The sequence below is a fragment of the Lepisosteus oculatus genome, chromosome 5 (assembly GCF_040954835.1).
Source record: "Lepisosteus oculatus isolate fLepOcu1 chromosome 5, fLepOcu1.hap2, whole genome shotgun sequence".
Taxonomy (NCBI): domain Eukaryota; kingdom Metazoa; phylum Chordata; class Actinopteri; order Semionotiformes; family Lepisosteidae; genus Lepisosteus; species Lepisosteus oculatus.
The window spans coordinates 46,824,216-46,842,603 of record NC_090700.1 but is presented as its reverse complement, the minus strand read 5'-3'; the positions used below and the strand labels follow the sequence as shown (position 1 = coordinate 46,842,603).

The 18,388-nt window shown below is 41.5% G+C and overlaps 1 protein-coding gene across 2 annotated transcripts in view; it reads left to right on the top strand.

The window, feature by feature from the left end:
* fam189a1 (family with sequence similarity 189 member A1) overlaps window positions 1-18,388 on the top strand; it is a 146,996-nt gene that overhangs the window by 50,848 nt on the left and 77,760 nt on the right. For both annotated transcript variants that reach the window (XR_001478038.2, XM_015343263.2), the window contains exon 2: window positions 16,708-16,764. Coding sequence is in view for 1 of the 2 variants with exons in the window: in XM_015343263.2 (XP_015198749.2) it covers window positions 16,708-16,764 (57 nt within the window). In the remaining variant the exon portion in view is untranslated. The remainder of the gene's footprint in view (window positions 1-16,707; window positions 16,765-18,388) is intronic.

Below are 18,388 nucleotides of genomic sequence, written 5' to 3'. Positions count from 1 at the left end.
ATTATAAATTTGAAAAGGAAATGATAGGTCAAAATGAAAAACAAAGTGATCCATTTTGTATTATTTTTAGTCATTCTCAAAACCAAAACATTCGTAAAAGCTCGAGCAAAATAGTAGAAATACTTGACAAAACATTTTATTGAAATTATTTGAATGTGAAAAGAATTTGAAAGAAAAAGTCAACATCTTCGGAAAATGCAAATAAAATGACTGTTAGAAAAAGTAAAAATTTAACTTTTTTTTCATTTTTTTTTTAAAAGGGGGGAGAAATGTCTTTTTGTTTATGACTCTTCATGAGATGGGTGGGCTGTTTTTTGTTTTACATCATTCATTAAACCTGGATAGTGTTTTTGAACTGGCAACGTCCTTCTCAACATTGACTCTTGATGTGTACTTGGATTTGTGGAAAGAAACCGGAGCACCTGCAGGAAACCGGTGCGAAGCCAGGGAGAACACACAGACTCCACGCAGACAGCACCCCAGAAACTGAACCCAGGGCGCCTTCACCGCAAGGCAGGAATGCTGACCACTGCAGCACTGTGCTGCCAAATGTTTGAAATGACTAAATTATTTCTTTTCAAGTCACACTGTTAGCACGTTATCAACAGTGGTGTCTTGAAAGTGCGTTACATTAATATTAAACCTTGTGCTCACGTCACAGCTGAGGGCTTTGTTACGTCGGTTGCCCTTTGTACTCCCACTTTCTCCATTTCACATTGTGCCCCAACACCTAGAGATGTACAAACACGGGTTATGCTGCTTCCTTCCGACAGACCATGTTCCGTATACCATACAGCGAAAGTCTAGTCAGTCACTGTTGATGTCAATTTAGCGTTTGGCGAATGCTGTACATTGCTGATTAGTGGAAAGGATTTGGTGTTAGTCATTCAGCTTATGTGGTCAGCTCTCAGTGCAAACTGATACAGTATCAACAGTAAATAAAATGTGCCGTAGCGCTTCCTTCTTTTTATTCTGTGTCTTCTTGTAATCGTGGTTCGTCGTGTGTATGAGCACGCCTTGATGTTGTGAAAATGAGCAGATACGGGAAGGTGAACTTCTTTTCATGTTGGGGAAAAAGGGTCAGATGGTTGCCTTTCATCTTCAGCTGCCTGTTCCTGACTGCCTGGGTGGCGGGGGGGGCACAGTCATTATCATGATCTGGATACTGTACAAGTATCTCCCTCTCCTTACCTTGAGTCCCTACCTTTTTTGCTCTTATTCAGAATACTAATAAGAAGATGTAACAAAGCAGGGACAGCTAAATAATGGCACTGCAGAAATCACTTTCTTCAAAAAATGGCATTATTCTTCCTTTTCCAGTTAACCACTGCTTCAAAGTAAAAAAAAGCCTATTACACTGTCTAATGATAACAAGCTCATCGAAACGTTTCCGTTTTCTGCTACAGTTTAATATTTTTCTTCAATGAGAGCAATGACTGTAATAACGAAGCCATTCCCAGTTTGCCATTTGGATTAACAGACCTTAAAAATGAGCGATAATCAAGGGCCACTAGGTCTGGATATCAAATAATAGCTTTCTGGCTGCTTTCGGTCCTAATTGCAATGTTTGCTTACAAGGAACAGCAGCACTAACTCATTTTGAGGTCCCCTGTGAGAGCCATGTTGATTGATTGTGCTATTTTTAGCACTTTGTTAAATGGGGCTTTGAAAGAGTTGGCAGTTGGGACATTTTCTCCTTACTTTCCTGTAGCTTTCCATTTCTGTCGGTGCTTCATAATGAGGCTCTGATGCTCTGATATCATGGCATTTCAAGAGGAAAATAGTCCTCCTTTCTGTATATATGATAATCTCTTCCTGTCAATTGATTTTGTTGTTTTGGCTTTAGACACCCTGTCATTTTAATCAAATATTATTTGTCCTCTGAGCCACATTTATTGTGAAGGGCATGCAGAAGCCAGCCCTGCAAGAGGTACTTCAGTGCACCAGTGCTGTTGCCTTGAAGATCATAAATATCAAAACTCTTTCAGTGTCATTTAGATTCTGTGTGATGGATTTAATGCAGTATCTTAACTGGTTTAGAGAGACACATACTGTAGGAATGGAATTCAGACTATGTAGTATCTTTGGCTCAATGTGCTGTTGAAATGTTTTGTTAAAAAATACACATCCATTTAAAGTCTTTTGTATTGAGCATTTAATTACATTGTGACAACAGTCTCCTCTGTTTAAGAAAGTGAGTACATTTTTAACTGATCTGTTGAGTGTGTTGTTTGGCTTTTGCTTTTACTGCCTCTTATTTTCAGTAATCTGGTTGCTATGAAAATGTAGACCTTGTATCCTTAATTTGACATTTTCCATAACGATCGATTCTGATGTTACACTATTGCACTGAGTAGTTTCCAATGCGGAAATTGCTCTCTTTTCCTTGTAACCTAGTCCATCTGATAGTATTGCGAAACTTAAGATCACTAGTGTTAACAGGATTTAATACAGGAAACAGAAACTTTATCAATCCCAATTCTACTCTATTCATCAGTCAGTTCTGAATAAACATAAGAACAGACTCAAACTAGCAAGCTGACAAAGCTATGCTGAGCCCATTAAACTAATTTCTCACCTGACTTGACTGGATTTGAACCTAGCTCTTAAAAGAGGTGTAATGCCAGTGAATTGATCTCAACCTAAGTTATTATCACTGCACAATACTAATATTGATATGTAGTCATGGCTCCTCTGTTTTGTTTTTAAATTGTTCCTTAAATTTTGTATTTTTAAGCCCCGAAAAAGGAGTAAAAAAAAAGGCAAACACTGATTTCCATTTCTGCAGTTTTTAAAGCAAATGTCTGAATTAATTTATTGGAAGAACGACAGTTTCCCGCTAAATCTAATGTTTCCATCTCTTTTTAATCTCGCAGCAAGTATTGCTCTTGAATGATAAATACCCAGGCTGGGAATTGCCATGTGTAGGTAAATATGTAATGGCAGGTTTCCGAGATGTCGTTTGGATGTCACCAGACTGTTTGTGTAATGTGAATTTGCAGGAAGAATGTTGTCAGTAATTGAATTTCATCATCCTGCTCTCTTTTCAGAGCGTTTGCCAATCTAAGCTACGGTCTCCACCAATCTCAATTTTCCGAACCACAGATTTTTTACTACTGCTGTGAAATGGGCTGTTCTGATAGAGTAAATCACCAACTCATTTTCCGGACAATATGAGGCATCATAGCAGTGTTGTAAACCAGTGTAACCTTTCTGGTTTCTAATTTTTCGGGTAAAGAAAAGTCTTTTCAGAAAAAAAAACTGCTCTTCAAATCTAGACTTGAGGACTTCTAGAAATCTATGACTTCTTTGTAAGTCAGTTACAATGACAGGATAAATTTAGTTTTTGTTTTAGGAATAATTAATTTTCCTTTTGTTTTCATTTTCCTAAAGCAGCAGAGAACCCCATCTGTGCTGTGTTGTCACCATCAAGTGCCCTGTTTGTGGGGCAGCGCTCAGTCACCTGTGTTCCCTGCGATTTGTGCCATGGCCGCGCTGGACAACAATGAGCACACTGCCTGTGAGGGTACTAGCAGATTGCCTGTGAAAGTCCCAGTGGACGACAGATCAGGACGGAGCCCATGTGTTTGTCTCTGTGAGCCTCACCGTTCAAAGATGGTGCTCTCCTCAGTTCATCTTCATTACCCCAGAGATGGAAATGAGAACGAGACGGGAGCCCTTAGCCTGATGCAGGTCGGTGACTGACTAAGAGGGGGGAAAAAAATCAAATACCAAATCCCCTCATTCACTGTCTGTTGCAGATGCATGACAGATGGCATATGGCTGGTAATGACTGTGATTGCCACATGATCCGGTCTGAATATTTGAAATTTAGACCAAAGCCCTGTTTTTGGATGCAAAAACAGTGATGTAATGAGCTTTTTGAGTTGTTTTTTTTAACAGAGAAATGCAAGAGCAAGATTTGTATGGGGTTCTGCAGAGAGAGCTCCATGTGTTTGCAGTAAACATTTATTTCTCAGTGAATTTTCCTGTCTTAGCATTTGCTCTCTACTTCGGTATTACTAGGGGAGGTGATTGGCAGTGCAGTGCATGCCAGCGGATGTGCCTGTAATCTGCCTTTATCCCAGCACTCATACCTTGAGGTCCTTTCAGAACAGATTACTTTGTGTTAAGGGACATGTAGTTAGAGGCTATTAGAGAATAAAGAAGTCTCAGTGGGTCAGCTGGCCTTTCCTTGTTCTACACCTCTGTTATGTGGCTAAAGATCAGATCACATGTGGTGAGGTCAATAGCCTGAGGATTTTTACCATACAGTTATAATTGACCATATATAGCTCATGACTTTATGGTTCATGTTCTGACACATTTAATCAAGATTACAGCCTCTGCATTTTTCTGCTGCATGTAGAGGTCCTAACTGTAATTTTATGTGACACAGAAACGATACATTTGATAGTCATGATTTTCTCTGCATTGAGTGAAAAAACCCTTTTCTGAATGGTGGAAGCTTTCCAGGAGCTACCATTGTAACTGAAGTGCTGAGGATATGCTGATTCTGAGAAATTTCATTGCATTCCAATATGGAAATGAAATATTTGATTTCAGTCTCTGAGAGACTGTAGTAGTAATTGAAAACGCCATTGGCTGGTTTTCATTATCTAATGCAATCCTGGTTCTCCTGCCTGCAATTATTGGAGAAGACAGACAGTGGAATCTTATTAGAGGTCTCCCTAAGCTGTCTTCAAGTAACATTACATTAGTAATTTCATGCAGCAGGTCAGTGATAAGTACAGATGGGTATTAAAGCAGATTAAGAGATGGTTTGTTTGGGTTTATGTGCATGTAGAATATTGGCCTGCTGACACGCTGGTTTTTTATCCAGTATAGATGATTAGGATGAGAAGCTTTTCTGTTTTTCAAAGGTTTTAATCAATAGTGCCTCATCATCCACTTCTGTTGACAGTTTACTGAGGCTCTTGAATTTGTTCCCGTCTTCATTTAGTGTTCTGAATGATTGTTCATTAAACAATGTTCAAAAAGCCACTTACCAGCAACAAAATTGAAGAATGTTTTAAGAATTTAGTTTAAATAATCTAATTGCAATACTAATAATAATTGCTTACACTTACAGTGCCTTGCGAAAGTATTCGGCCCCCTTGAACTTTTCAACCTTTTGCCACATTTCAGGCTTCAAACATAAAGATATAATTTTTTTATTTTATGTGAAGAATCACCAACAAGTGGGACACAATTGTGAAGTGGAACGAAATCTATTGGATTTTTGAAACTTTTTTAACTAATAAAAAAATGAAAAGTGGGGCGTGGAAAATTATTCGGCCCCCTTGCGTTAATACTTTGTAGAGCCACCTTTTGCTGTGATTACAGCTGCAAGTCGCTTGGGGTATGTCTCTATCAGTTTTGCACATCGAGAGACTGAAATTCTTGCCCATTCTTCCTTGCAAAACAGCTCGAGCTCAGTGAGGTTGGATGGAGAGCGTTTGTGAACAGCAGTTTTCAGCTCTTTCCACAGATTCTCGATTGGATTCAGGTCTGGACTTTGACTTGGCCATTCAAACACCTGGATACGTTTATTTGTGAACCATTCCTTTGTAGATTTTGCTGTATGTTTGGGATCATTGTCTTGTTGGAAGATAAATCTCCGTCCCAGTTTCAGGTCTTTTGCAGACTCCAACAGGTTTTCATCCAGAATGGTCCTGTATTTGGCTGCATCCATCTTCCCCTCAATTTTAACCATCTTCCCTGTCCCTGCTGAAGAAAAGCAGGCCCAAACCATGATGCTGCCACCACCATGTTTGACAGTGGGGATGGTGTGTTGAGGGTGATGAGCTGTGTTGCTTTTACGCCAAACATATCGTTTTGCATTGTGGCCAAAAAGTTCGATTTTGGTTTCATCTGACCAGAGCACCTTCTTCCACATGTTTGGGGTGTCTCCCAGGTGGCTTGTGGCAAACTTTAGACGAGACTTTTTATGGATATCTTTGAGAAATGGCTTTCTTCTTGCCACTCTTCCATAAAGGCCAGATTTGTGCAGTGTAACACTGATTGTTGTCCTATGGACAGACTCTCCCACCTCAGCTGTAGTTCTCTGCAGTTCATCCAGAGTGATCATGGGCCTCTTGGCTGCATCTCTGATCAGTCTTCTCCTTGTCTGAGCTGAAAGTTTAGAGGGACGGCCAGGTCTTGGTAGATTTGCAGTGGTCTGATACTCCTTCCATTTCAAGATGATCCCTTGCACAGTGCTCCTTGGGATGTTTGAAGCTTGGGAAATCTTTTTGTATCCAAATCCGGCTTTAAACTTCTCCACAACAGTATTACGGACCTGCCTGGTGTGTTCCTTGGTCTCCATGATGCTCTCTGCGCTTTCAACAGAACCTTGAGACTATCACAGAGCAGGTGCATTTATACAGAGACTTGATTACACACAGGTGGATTCTATTTATCACCATCAGTCATTTAGGACAACATTGGATCATTCAGAGATCCTCGCTGAACTTCTGGAGTGAGTTTGCTGCACTGAAAGTAAAGGGGCCGAATAATTTTGCACGCCCCACTTTTCATTTTTTTATTAGTTAAAAAAGTTTCAAAAATCCAATAGATTTCGTTCCACTTCACAATTGTGCCCCACTTGTTGGTGATTCTTCACATAAAATAAAAAAATTATATCTTTATGTTTGAAACCTGAAATGTGGCAAAAGGTTGAAAAGTTCAAGGGGGCCGAATACTTTCGCAAGGCACTGTATGTAGTGCTTTTCTGGACACTCCACTCAAAGCGCTTTACAGGTAATGGGGACTCCCCTCCACCACCACCAATGTGCAGCCCCACCTGGATGATGCGACGGCAGCCATAGTGTGCCAGAACGCTCCCCACACATCAGCTCTCAGTGGGGAAGACAACAGAGCAATGAAGCCAGTTCAGACCTGGGGATTATTAGGAGGCCATGATTGGTAAGGGCCAATGGTAAATTTGGCCAGGACGCCGGGGTTAAACCCCTACTCTTTTCGAGAAACGCCCTGTGATTTTTACTGACCACAGAGAGTCAGGACCCCAGTTTTACATCTTATCTGAAGGTCGTGCCTTTTTACAGTAAAGTCTCCCCGTCACTATACTGGGGCATTAGGACCCACGTGAACCACAGGGTGAGCGCCCCCTGCTGGCCCCACTAACACCTCTTCCAGCAGCAACCGTAGTTTTTCCCAGGAGGTCTCCCATCCAGGTACTGACCAGGCTCACACCAGCGGGTTGCCAATTGTGAGTTGCAGGGTGATATAGCTGCTGGCATATAGTGCAATAACAAAATGGACCCTGTTTTTCCCCTCCCACGTGCCTTTGTCAAACTCACATACTGTACCTGTGTGATCCTCATAAAGGTGAATGAGATTGCTTCTGGGATTCTTAGATGTTGCAAACACCTTGTGGTGTGAGATCGGTTTTCATTTCCTGCTCCTGCACGACCATTGCTGCTGGAAGACAAGAGTGCACTTGAACTGGATAGAGCGCTCTTAGACAACTGTGCAGTGACACAAGCAAATTTACACAACAAGAGTGGGATTTCACATTATTTTGTTTAAAGACGTTGCCCCTGGGTTTGGTTGAATGCGTGCCGGTCATATTGAAGCTGGTGCAGCACTGTTGTACTTCCACCTGGATTCGCCTGAAGCAGAACCCCCTTGGTGCTAGTGCGTAGTCCCAGGGTCCCAGGGTGCCCTATGTGTGTCGTTTCAGGACACACTTCTGTAGTCCTGCTGACAGCAACTCAAAGGTAACTGGTGCAGGAAGGGATTACAAAAAGGGAGAGGCTGAGGAAGAGGGGGAATAGGTGAAATGGAAGCCCAAATTTGAATCTTCGCTGTGTAGCTGTAATGAACTCGGCCTGTCAGGAAATGGAGCTGCCCAGGTATTGAGGGGCGCCAGCGGACATTAAGCAGACATAAGTTTAATCTTATTTGTGTTCTTATCTTAAAACTAAACCTGTTCTTCAGATCAGCTACAGATCAGCCTTAGCCCAGGCCTTCGTGGCTGTGAGACTGGGTCTGACTTCATTTCTAAGGCCTGCTGTTTCTGCTGTGCAGCCTCAGATCACTTTATTAGCCCTATACATTTGTCTTTTCACATACCCCAGCTCATACCTCATTCACAGGTTCATGGAGCCCTGCGTCTTGTGGAAATACTATCCACACCAAGCGAAGACTGAGACGGAAGGAATTGAATTCCACTCAGCACATTTCCTTTGTTGCTCTGTATACCCACTTCTTTACCTTTGAAACAGGATAAGTGATTAAATGCTGCATAAATGTCTTTTTACCATTTATTTTGCTGATAAATGGATTTCCCCAGTCCCTTTGGGTTGTTTAATATACATTTTCTAACACAGGTCTTGTCATTAGCATACAATCTGTGTAAGATGAGCTGTGCTATAATGACTCAAGAACAGAGCTCTGAGATCTCTGAGCCTCAGAAATACATTGATTGTTGTTTATTGTCACACCCATCTCTCTGTTCAGTGAGCAAATTTGGCTGTTTTACTCTCTGAAACTCAAATGCAGTAAATGGCCCTCAGTTGACGTCTGTGATCGCACCCAGTTGTGTTGTTATTCAGTGTTCAGGTTTGATCTCTGACTCAAAATCAGAATCTGCTCTCAAGTGTTTTTCTTTTTGCCATGTATCGGAGAGGTTACCTGTGTTTGCCATGGTGGCTTTACAGTGCTGGAGAAAGGGCTAATTTTGCAACCACAATGTTTTAGTTTTCCCTGACAAAAGGTCTTTCACTTTAAAGCTTCTAAACACGAGTTCACAGTATGTGGATTTCATGGATGTGGAAGTTACTGTAGTCACATTTTCCAGCTTTGGCATGTAAACAAGTACCCCACTGTGCATGCTCAGAGCTGTGCTGTACAGTAGGTAAGGCTTAGCTAGAATGAATGTCTGAATGCACTGTGGCGAACTGATGCCCAGATTTCTGCTCTGCATGTTCAAAACAAAGCAGTTGGAGGTGTCTAGCATTGCGTCACCTATTGTTGCTGAGCTACCATTGACAGCAATTTTCATAGCTAGGCATGCAATTTAAGTAAGACAGAAGATGAATCAGCTTGACAGTGTTTCTGCAATTGGATTGAAGTAGATTGAATACCCTGCTTATTCATTTTGCTCTACAGTATGTCACATATTGTCTTATTTTGTACTCTGAGGGTTATATTTAAGTCTTGCAATGTGAGGAGATAAGAGGTTGCTCTATACTGTTATTTGTAAGGATAAAAAACTAACCTTCCCAAAGCTGCAACTCATGGCAAAATAGTTATTCTGAATAAAAAGCCTGTATTTTATTGAAAAGTGAGAATAAGGGGGTCTGTAGCTACCTTGTTGTTTTAAAGCAATGGAGTGGAATGAGTTTCCTGTAATACAGCTCTACAAACCATAAAACTGATGAACAGTTTCCTGTGGTTCATTTTTATTCAGTATGGACATGTGTTGTGACCAGTGTGCAGTCTGGCGTGGCCTCACCCCAGTATCTCCCTCCAAAAGTAATAACTTCAGGGTCCAAAATAAACAGTAAAGCTACTTGATAAAATGCATTAGCCCATAATCTTCTTGTAGTAAAAATTGACGACCACGTCAGCAAAAAAAAATACAGATTGTTTCTTTATGGCTGAATAAATAAATTTACAGAGACGGGAGGCTTACCTGTTCTCTCAGACTGATGGCCCTGCATTGAGGGCAGAAGGTGGGGCTCTAGCTGCGCAGATCTGCACAGCGCTGGGGCTCTGGGGCAGGCCTGCAGCATCTGTATCTGCTCGGGTGCTGCGAGCCTGCGACGTTCACAGCGAGGAGGTGCCAGTGGCCGTCCTTGGGGGGCTGGGCAACGGGAAGAATCATTACGTATCCTCAGAACTGGCAGCTACTGGTTGCCAGGGAAACCTTGGTTGCTACAATCCCTCTGCCTTGGCTGATGTGTGGAGCACCTTGATTTAAATCCTTGTTTAAAATAACAGATGCTTTTATCGCAACAGAAAAGTAAGATGTGTTGTATACATTTTGCATTTGATACCCCTGTCAGTGTTGTGGTATTTGTGAAGATGTACTGTATGGACATCTTTGGTACAGTGGTGAAGACCTGACTTGCTTTCTAGTGTTTCCTATAAGACTGCAGTGCCTAATGTCTAAAGCTTTGCACTGCACAGACGTGAGCTGTTATAATATGTTATTGTATGCTTTTATGGATCACTCTTGTGCTACCAAAGAAATGCTGTGTGCAGAATATGGTATTTTTACATGAGGGAATTCACGCGTCAATTTTTAGCTGTTCTGTTGAGCTCTGTCTATTACAGTACATGGGTATCCCTGCATGCACAATAATGAATATATAAATGTCCCAATTCTTTATATAAACATAGTGTTTTCTAAGGTAATTGGGATATTTCTGTAGATATTCTGTATCTGTTTTATTCATAAGGTTACTGTTTATTCAACATGCTCTTTATGCTGATTTAATCATTAACATTAAAAGTGATTTAATTCAGATTTGCCAAAGACCCAGAATGTGAGAACTGTGTTGATGCTGATTCACCTCTATGGCCATGACCCTCCAGTGTGAGCATTGCTCATTTTAAAAAGGATTTAATAGCTGAGTCTGCTTATGAGGCTTAGGAGAATTAATCTTTTCATTCTGGTTTTCCCCCCCAATGGCCAACAGCATTCATAGACACCAATAGGCACAGTTCTGTGTGCTTTCCTCTGCCCTAGGCAGTACTTGGTCAACTAAGCAGGGGTCCACTCCGTTAATTACAATGCACCGCTCCTGTACAGCAAGAAATAGCTTGGGTCACAGCAGAAAGCCATGTCCCATAGTGGCGAAAGTCTTGAGTGGGCTCTGACCTGGATCTTGGGAGCTATATAAGTACAACATCATTTAAATCAATCGGCCTCTGTTGTCAAACAGACCCCTGATACAACTGAAAGCATTGTTTTTCACCTTGTAATTTGTTTTTTACTTTGTTTCTGCTTGATCAGATACTTACTGTACACATGCTGGGTGTTTAGGAGTGCTGTGTTACATGCTGTACATTTTAACCCCCCCAAAATGGTTTAAAGTGTGAGTGTAAGAGGTCTCAAGGAGAAAGAGGATGTGGCATGTCTAGGAAATGATTAATATTACTATCAGGAATCTTGTGAGTCTCCTGTCAGTGGTAATGCAAAGGCCTGTTTGAGAAGAGGCTGCAGTGGGGGTGAGGGTGCAGGACAGGAGCACACGCGGGCTGAACACAGCCTTCAGTCATATCTCTCACTGACTGACGCGGGCGGCTGACATTTCCATGCCGTGTCGAAGGCGGGAGAGGAGAGAGCAGCCATCAGTGGCGACGGGAGTGGCCAATTTAATAACCACCGCAGCGCAGGACCTTCATTTCACCACGCTGGGGAGCTGGCAGTTTTTTCCAGCCTGTTTTAACCGCAAGGCCGCATGCTGAGCGGTGCCGCTTTTACGTTCGGGAAACCAAATGCTGCACTAAGTCCCCACTTCAGCATTCAGATGTTCATTTCGAGAGCCTGGTGGCAGCAATTGCGGGGAAAAAAATGGAGGTGCTTTGATAAATTGACGTGGGGTGAGCAGAGTTCCTTCATTCCAAAGATGCGTGATTGATTTGAATGGATATGAAGCTTTTTTGGAGCCCCGTGTGGGGCTGTGAACCTCCACTGTGGTCGACACTTAGAGCCATTTTTCAAGCATACTTGTGATTTTTGAAAGTCAAACCCGTATAATTTCTAGTTTCTGTAAACGCTGTAATGCATTCCCGAGGGGAGAGATAAATCAGCGTGCCGTGCGGCGCTCACTCCGGTTAATGAGAGTGTTTTTTTTCAACATTAACTGCTGCAGGATCAGGACTGTGCATGCAAGTAACAGAAGGGGAGAAACAGGCAGTCATAAGAGAGCTGGAACACTTATGCATTTCTAAGATGTCTGTTCAGTTTAGCTGCGGGGAGACCACCAGCCTTTATTACAATGGAAATTACAAATGAGATTCTGCATGAGAATTTGTACAGTATGCTGTAGGTAGGTGCCCCCTTTTAAAAGGATAAAGCAACTCGGGGCGGAGCGGTGGCTCTGTGGATAAGGATCTGCGCCTGTGGCTGGAAGGCTGCCGGTTCAAATCCCGCAGCCGGCAGAGGAATCCTACTCCGTTGGGCTCCTGAGCAAGGCCCTTCACCCCAACTGCTCCAGGGGTGCTGTACTATGGCAGACCCTGTGCTCTGACCCCAGGCTCTCTCCCTGTCTGTGTGTCTCATGGAGAGCAAGCTGGGGTATGTGAAAAGATCATTCCTAATGCAAGAAATTGTAAAGGGTTAATAAAGTAAAGTAATGTTAACTCGCTTTGCCCCTGCATCAAGTATCCTGCTGTCTTTGAACTGTTATGAGCCACCAGTTATGTGTCCTTCATTGGTTAACCTTACAGCCAAGGGTTCTGACGTGTTTAATTTCTCTGTGTAAATCTAGACTTGGGGAGCCAGCATGCCAACACTGAAAACGTTGGATGCATTTTAACTGCAAATAAGCGTTGCTAATAGTTGTGTCTTGAGCCATTTCAAAAGACATGAAGAAAAGACAATTTCCACCGTGAAAAGCTATAAGCCACCCCATGAGATGCATTGTATTTACAATAACATTGCTCTTAATGGAAACTGACACTGAAAGAGCAGGGGTCTGCCTGAAATACATTACTAGGCTTCCTGTCAATTTCTCCTACTGTCTCCACTTCTGGTTTGGGACTGTCAGGTTATTAAACGCTCTTCTGAACACAACAGTCTACTACTGTTACTATTTGCTATTAGGGGGAGTTAGACCTCTGTCCTGCCTTCTCCTAAATGTCACCGATATCAGTTGTTAACAACATGCTAATTATCGTATGTTTTCCAGGTGCACAAAACAGCCTCTGGGAATCCTAATGTGGATTTACCATTTCAAAGTATAAGCCAAATGAAATGAATAAAACATTAGACTTAAAAAACGTCCCTAAAGAATACCTACTGTGTTCTATTGAAAAAAAGGATGATTGTTTTATTGAGATTTACTTTTATTTAGAGTATCTGCGAACAGTCTGAGTGGAAAATTAACTTTCTAAAATGGCCAGAAAATGTGACAGAAAATCTTTGAGGAAAAAGGCAATATGGTTGGTGCTATACATTTTTTAAAAGTGTATTTAAAAGTGATCAGTTTAAACTGAGAATCTCTGGAAGGTTTTCCATTATACACGGGAGCACTGCAAGGGTACAGGAGACATTCGCTCTAGGAGGTGGACAGTGTCCATATGTTCAGCAGCCCTTGTTTGGAATGGGGCTCAGTGGACAAGGCCTGGCCCACACAAACCAGAGTCCTTGCCCCTCTCCTGAATATTTTAACAGCTGCTGCGATACAGACAGAATGGGAAATCAATAATTCATGTGAAAGACGATAGAAAGTCGAGGTTCACTCTGAAACTATGTGGGAAAAAATGCCCCACGGGATCGAGAAAAAACAAAGAGGAAAAAAAAACGGCCCATTATCTTTTTTGAACCGGAAAACCTGAGTTAGGTGGCAGGATTAATTCAAGTGCACTTGCAATCCTGTAAATCAAGCTTTCTCTGTGACATCGCCTGGGCACAGATATCTATCCTCCCTACCTTTGAATAGAGTACGTCATCATTCAGAGGTAGACGGACAGATTTTTACTTTTTGTTTGTGGCATTTGGAAATGTTGGCTGCCTCCTTTAGCTTTGTACCACAGTGCGCTCTTTGTTCTCATCACAAGGTTATAGTGTGACGAGCATAGTGGTGATTCCATAGGCGTGATTTTCCAGACCAGTTCTGAAAGGCCCCGCTGACCTCTTTTGCCGGCGTTTAAAGCTATTATTTTTTAATACTGTTAAAAATCTTTTTGCTTCTCATTGCGGCAAGTGATTTGTCAGCCTGTATCTGAAAAGCGTTATTCATATATTGTATTTTGAATTGTGTGAGGAATATTGTGTCCAATAATTCATGTCTGTTGCACCACTTCAGGCTTAAACCCCTGCAGGAATTTTGTCTTACTTCTTGCAATGGACACAGGCATTTCAAAGCTCAAGCACAGACTAGCTCCTGCCCTCTGAAACAACTTCAGCTCCAGCTGCGAGCGGGTGAAAAGTGGGCATGTTCTGATTTTGGAAGCATCGTTTACAAGGAGCTTGGATACAGCAGACTGGAATGAAATTAACTTTGGTTTCAATTTTTCCCAACTCTTTAGATCTCATTTCAGATTTTTCATCTATGAAATTCCATTGATCCATTGTTTCTGACTTTTTATGTTGCCTGGATTTGACAAGAAGGATTGTGTCTATGAAAGCCTTTAAGTGCATGACTGTTTTATGAATATTTGATACTATGGAGAAACATACCTACATGTGTGATGTTTGTCGGTGGTACGAGGCATAACGTTTTGCTCAGGATGCTGTAGGTCTCACGCAAAACAATCAGGTCTTGCTAATAAAAGTAGACTCGCTGTGAATGTAGTGTTATTTTCCATGTTTGGGAAGACAGAAAGTTTTTTTTGTACAGAAGGGTCTTGACATCTGTGAGTTTAACTTTTGCAAATTAGCTTATTCGAGATTCGGTCTGGCCAACGCAGTCTTGGGTGGAAGAACAGGAAAGTGGGATGAAACCAAGCTGAGGGTTGTAAAGCACAATTTAGAAATTCGTTTTGAAAAAGACTAGGATGGTGAGACGACCCTAACTTGTGAGTGAGCCTCTCCTTGCTTGATTTTACATTTTAACGATAGCTGCCAGTTTGTTATCGGTGGCGCGGTGGATGACAGACTGGAGATGACTTTACAGGCTCACTGCTAGTTTTATTGTCCTTTTCATTACAGTGGGGCATGCTAATCACGGAGCAGGGTATTAGCTGTAAAGGCAGAGAGAGAGAGTGCTGGCATCTACTGGATGCAGAGGAGGGACTCATGTTATTTACTGTATTATACCTGATTTCTAGAACTTCGTGATTATGGTTGTTTCTTCTACTTGATCAGTGTTTTTTTTATTAACTTAAAGTCAATGCATTAGTGCTTTGATTGTCAAGTAAGGGAGGGCTACTTTGGCTGTTCACAATGGTTCTCTGCACTGAACTCTAGCGAATGTCCAGTCCCTCCTATATACAGTGAATATTTTTGTAACACATCTGTTTATTATTTTATCTAGTAGCCTTTTATGGGTTTTTTCATAGCTGTGTTTGTTCTGTTATTCTGAAAGTAATTGTAAAATTGTCAACTGTAAAAAAGGTGAATATCTACAGTAGCAGTACAGGAAAGGAAAAGATTGATTTTTTTTTAGTTTAACTTAATCCATGCTTTGGAATTTAACAGGGAGGGATCTTATTTTGGCATGTTGGTGGGGTAGTGTAGTAGCAGGAATAATAATTCTTTGCATTTTCATCCTAAAGGGTCTCAAAGGGCTTTACAGATAGGAGGGCCCCACTTTATCCTCCACTAAAGTACAGCTCCCACATGGGTGACACATAATATTCCCACTACACAGTGGATAGAGAAGAAATGAATCGATTAAGAGGGAACTGTTGGGGGGCCAGACTGTACAATTGGAGAGTATAGGAATTTAGTCAGGACACTGGGGCTAACATCTCTACTCCTATGAACAGTGCCGTGGAATCTTTAATTATCAAATCTGGAACTCACATTAACATCATAACCACAAACCAGCACCTTCTACAGCACATTGTGCCTGGTCATCATAGTGGGGCATTTGTTTGGAAATTCTAGTCGAGAGGGAAGGGACCAACCTACTGGTCCACCAATACCACTTGAGCAAATCTGGTTTTCCTTGAAGATTTCCCATCCCAGTGCTGTCCAGACCCACTCCTACTTAGCTTCAAAAACATGGAAAAGAGCAGACTGCAAGGTGGTGACATGAGTGACATTTATGGAAATAATATGTGTGAAGCACCTCAAGGGGCTACCATGTTTTCATTACTTTCTTGTCTCTAGTTGCCTGACGTACTGTAAGGATATTAAGGGTGTTCTAGGTGCAGCTAACGTTTTACACATAAGATACCCCTTTGAAGAGAGATGAGTGGTTTCTTCTTGGTGGTGTCTGTGATGCTGCTTGTGAAGTTGATTAACATTTTAATGCTGTCAGCGGTTATATATGAAAAAGCCATTATTCATAAAGCACCGTGCTTTGTTTTGGCTGTTCACTATTTTTTTTCCCCAAAAGAAAAATAAATGAAGTCTTAATGTTGCAGAACCAAAACAGAGAACCTTTCAACTGCCTTGAGAGAGTTTTCAATTAGCATCTAAATGTTTAATGTGGCACTTCACAGCTTCATTACATTATTTTTATGAAATGAAGGCATGATCGTCACCCAAATTTAACCGCTTGAGATTTGTTCAGATTTTTGCACTGGGCTTCGGAAGAGCTTTCCAACATTCAGGTGCACTCTTTAAAAAAATGCTCTTTGTTTCGGCTTTCTGTAGTTCACATTAATTCTGTGCAGCGCCTGTTATCTTCTCAGTGTTAATTAACAGGGGGTTTTGCTGTCATGGCATATTGTAGGATCCTGCAGCCCCTGTGGGTGTACATAGTCCCAGCATCCTCCTATCTGTTTGTGGCTATCTTGAGAGAAACCTCGGCTGTTCTGTAAGTATTCTATGACCTTTCCTACTGCATTGCCAGCTTCCCATGGGGTGGTAACAACCTGTTCTCTGATGATTCCCAGGTGCTGCTGTCCGGTCTGATCGGGGTGGTGTCCTGGAAGAGGCCTCTCTCCTTAGTGGTAAGTGCCGGTCTGAACCTCTCTAGTCCCAAGCATTTGCAGCTGCAGTATACTTCATGCAGGCAGGATGAAATATTTATCAAGGACTTATTTATATCAAGGACGTGTTTAAGGCTTGACAGTTGGTCTGTGAAGACAGTTTTAATGTCTGAAATCTATGATTCCGGCTTGCAGCTCCCCAGTACAAGGATGTTGACACATCATTTATCGACGTGGAAAACTGGAGTACACGTTTAATTATTTAGAAATGCCACAGCCTTTACTTAATTATGCAACAGCCTTCATGTCTCTGGGTCACAGCCCAAGTATTACACAGAAGTAAAGAACAAAGCTAAATTAATCAATAACCATTCACTTAGAGGATACCTCAGAGATCATATTAATTCGCAAGGCAAGGGAGTATGTTAAATGTACAGTAGCTTTGGGCTGTGTACATTTTAAAATACATGATCTTTTTTTGTGAAATGGGCTTCTCATGGATCATTCTGAGTTGACAACTGTTGATATTGTTGTCACATTCTTGATTGTCATTTCTCATTTTAACTAAAGTGGGCACATTCTGCGCACCTCAATTTACAATATACATGTAATATATGGTTACACTGTGACTCTGGAGCAATGCTCAGACACTGTCACTTGTATTTAAATGCACAGGGATAGATAGATATGTCTGTCCAGATGTCTGGGTGGTGAAATAAAAAGCAAGCAAATTGGAAGATGCTTCCCTTACAAATATATGATAATATATTGGAAATGTGATGCGTTAGACCTGTTTGGTGAAGCTGTTTCTTGTCTTTATGTGGGAGACGTTATGGTTAATACTAAGCATGCACTATTAGAATCATGTCTTCACAAATGGAGGAATGGATATGAAATGAAGTGTTATGTGGCCTGACAGAACCTAGGCCCCGAATTTCCAACTCCAGCACTCAGAAGTGAATGAATGTAATGCAAAGCGTGCGCATTGAGCCTTTGAAGTTCAGCAAGGCAATTCCCTACTCATAAGGTATTTTGGATTGAGACTGCCGGCTGTGTTCCTGATGAATCTTGTTTCCAGCCTTAATGCAGCACTAGGTTATAGAGCACAAAATGTATTGGACAAGACTGGCAGTAAACAGTAGTAAGTTGAGTCAATATCTTTGATGTTTACCTAGAATTGATTTGTGCACTTAATAACAAACATGTTGCTGTGCAATGCTTTCACACTAAAATAAACAGGCTTGTATAGCAACGGTGTTTTTCAGTACTTTTGTTCCATTATTTCTTTGTACCGATTTGAACAGTCTGCTCATTCATATGGCGGTCACCAATGAGCGGACGAATTGGCTTTCCAGCTCTTTTTAGTCAATATTGACCTTTCATTTCTAAAAGGCAGGCACCCAATATTAATTTATTAAGAAACACTTTTTTCATATCGCGTGTGCGTGTCGGATATAACGCGATTGAAGTATACCGGAACTAGTAACACTCGTATAGTACTTACTGCTGAGCACAGCAACGCACTCTTGAGAGATGGCGTGGCCTCTCGTCTCACGCCGCAAGTCTTTGTCCAGCCTGTACACGTAACAGAATTGTGTATCTCGGCTACTATATTTTCATTCTTTGGAAACAGATGTAAATATAG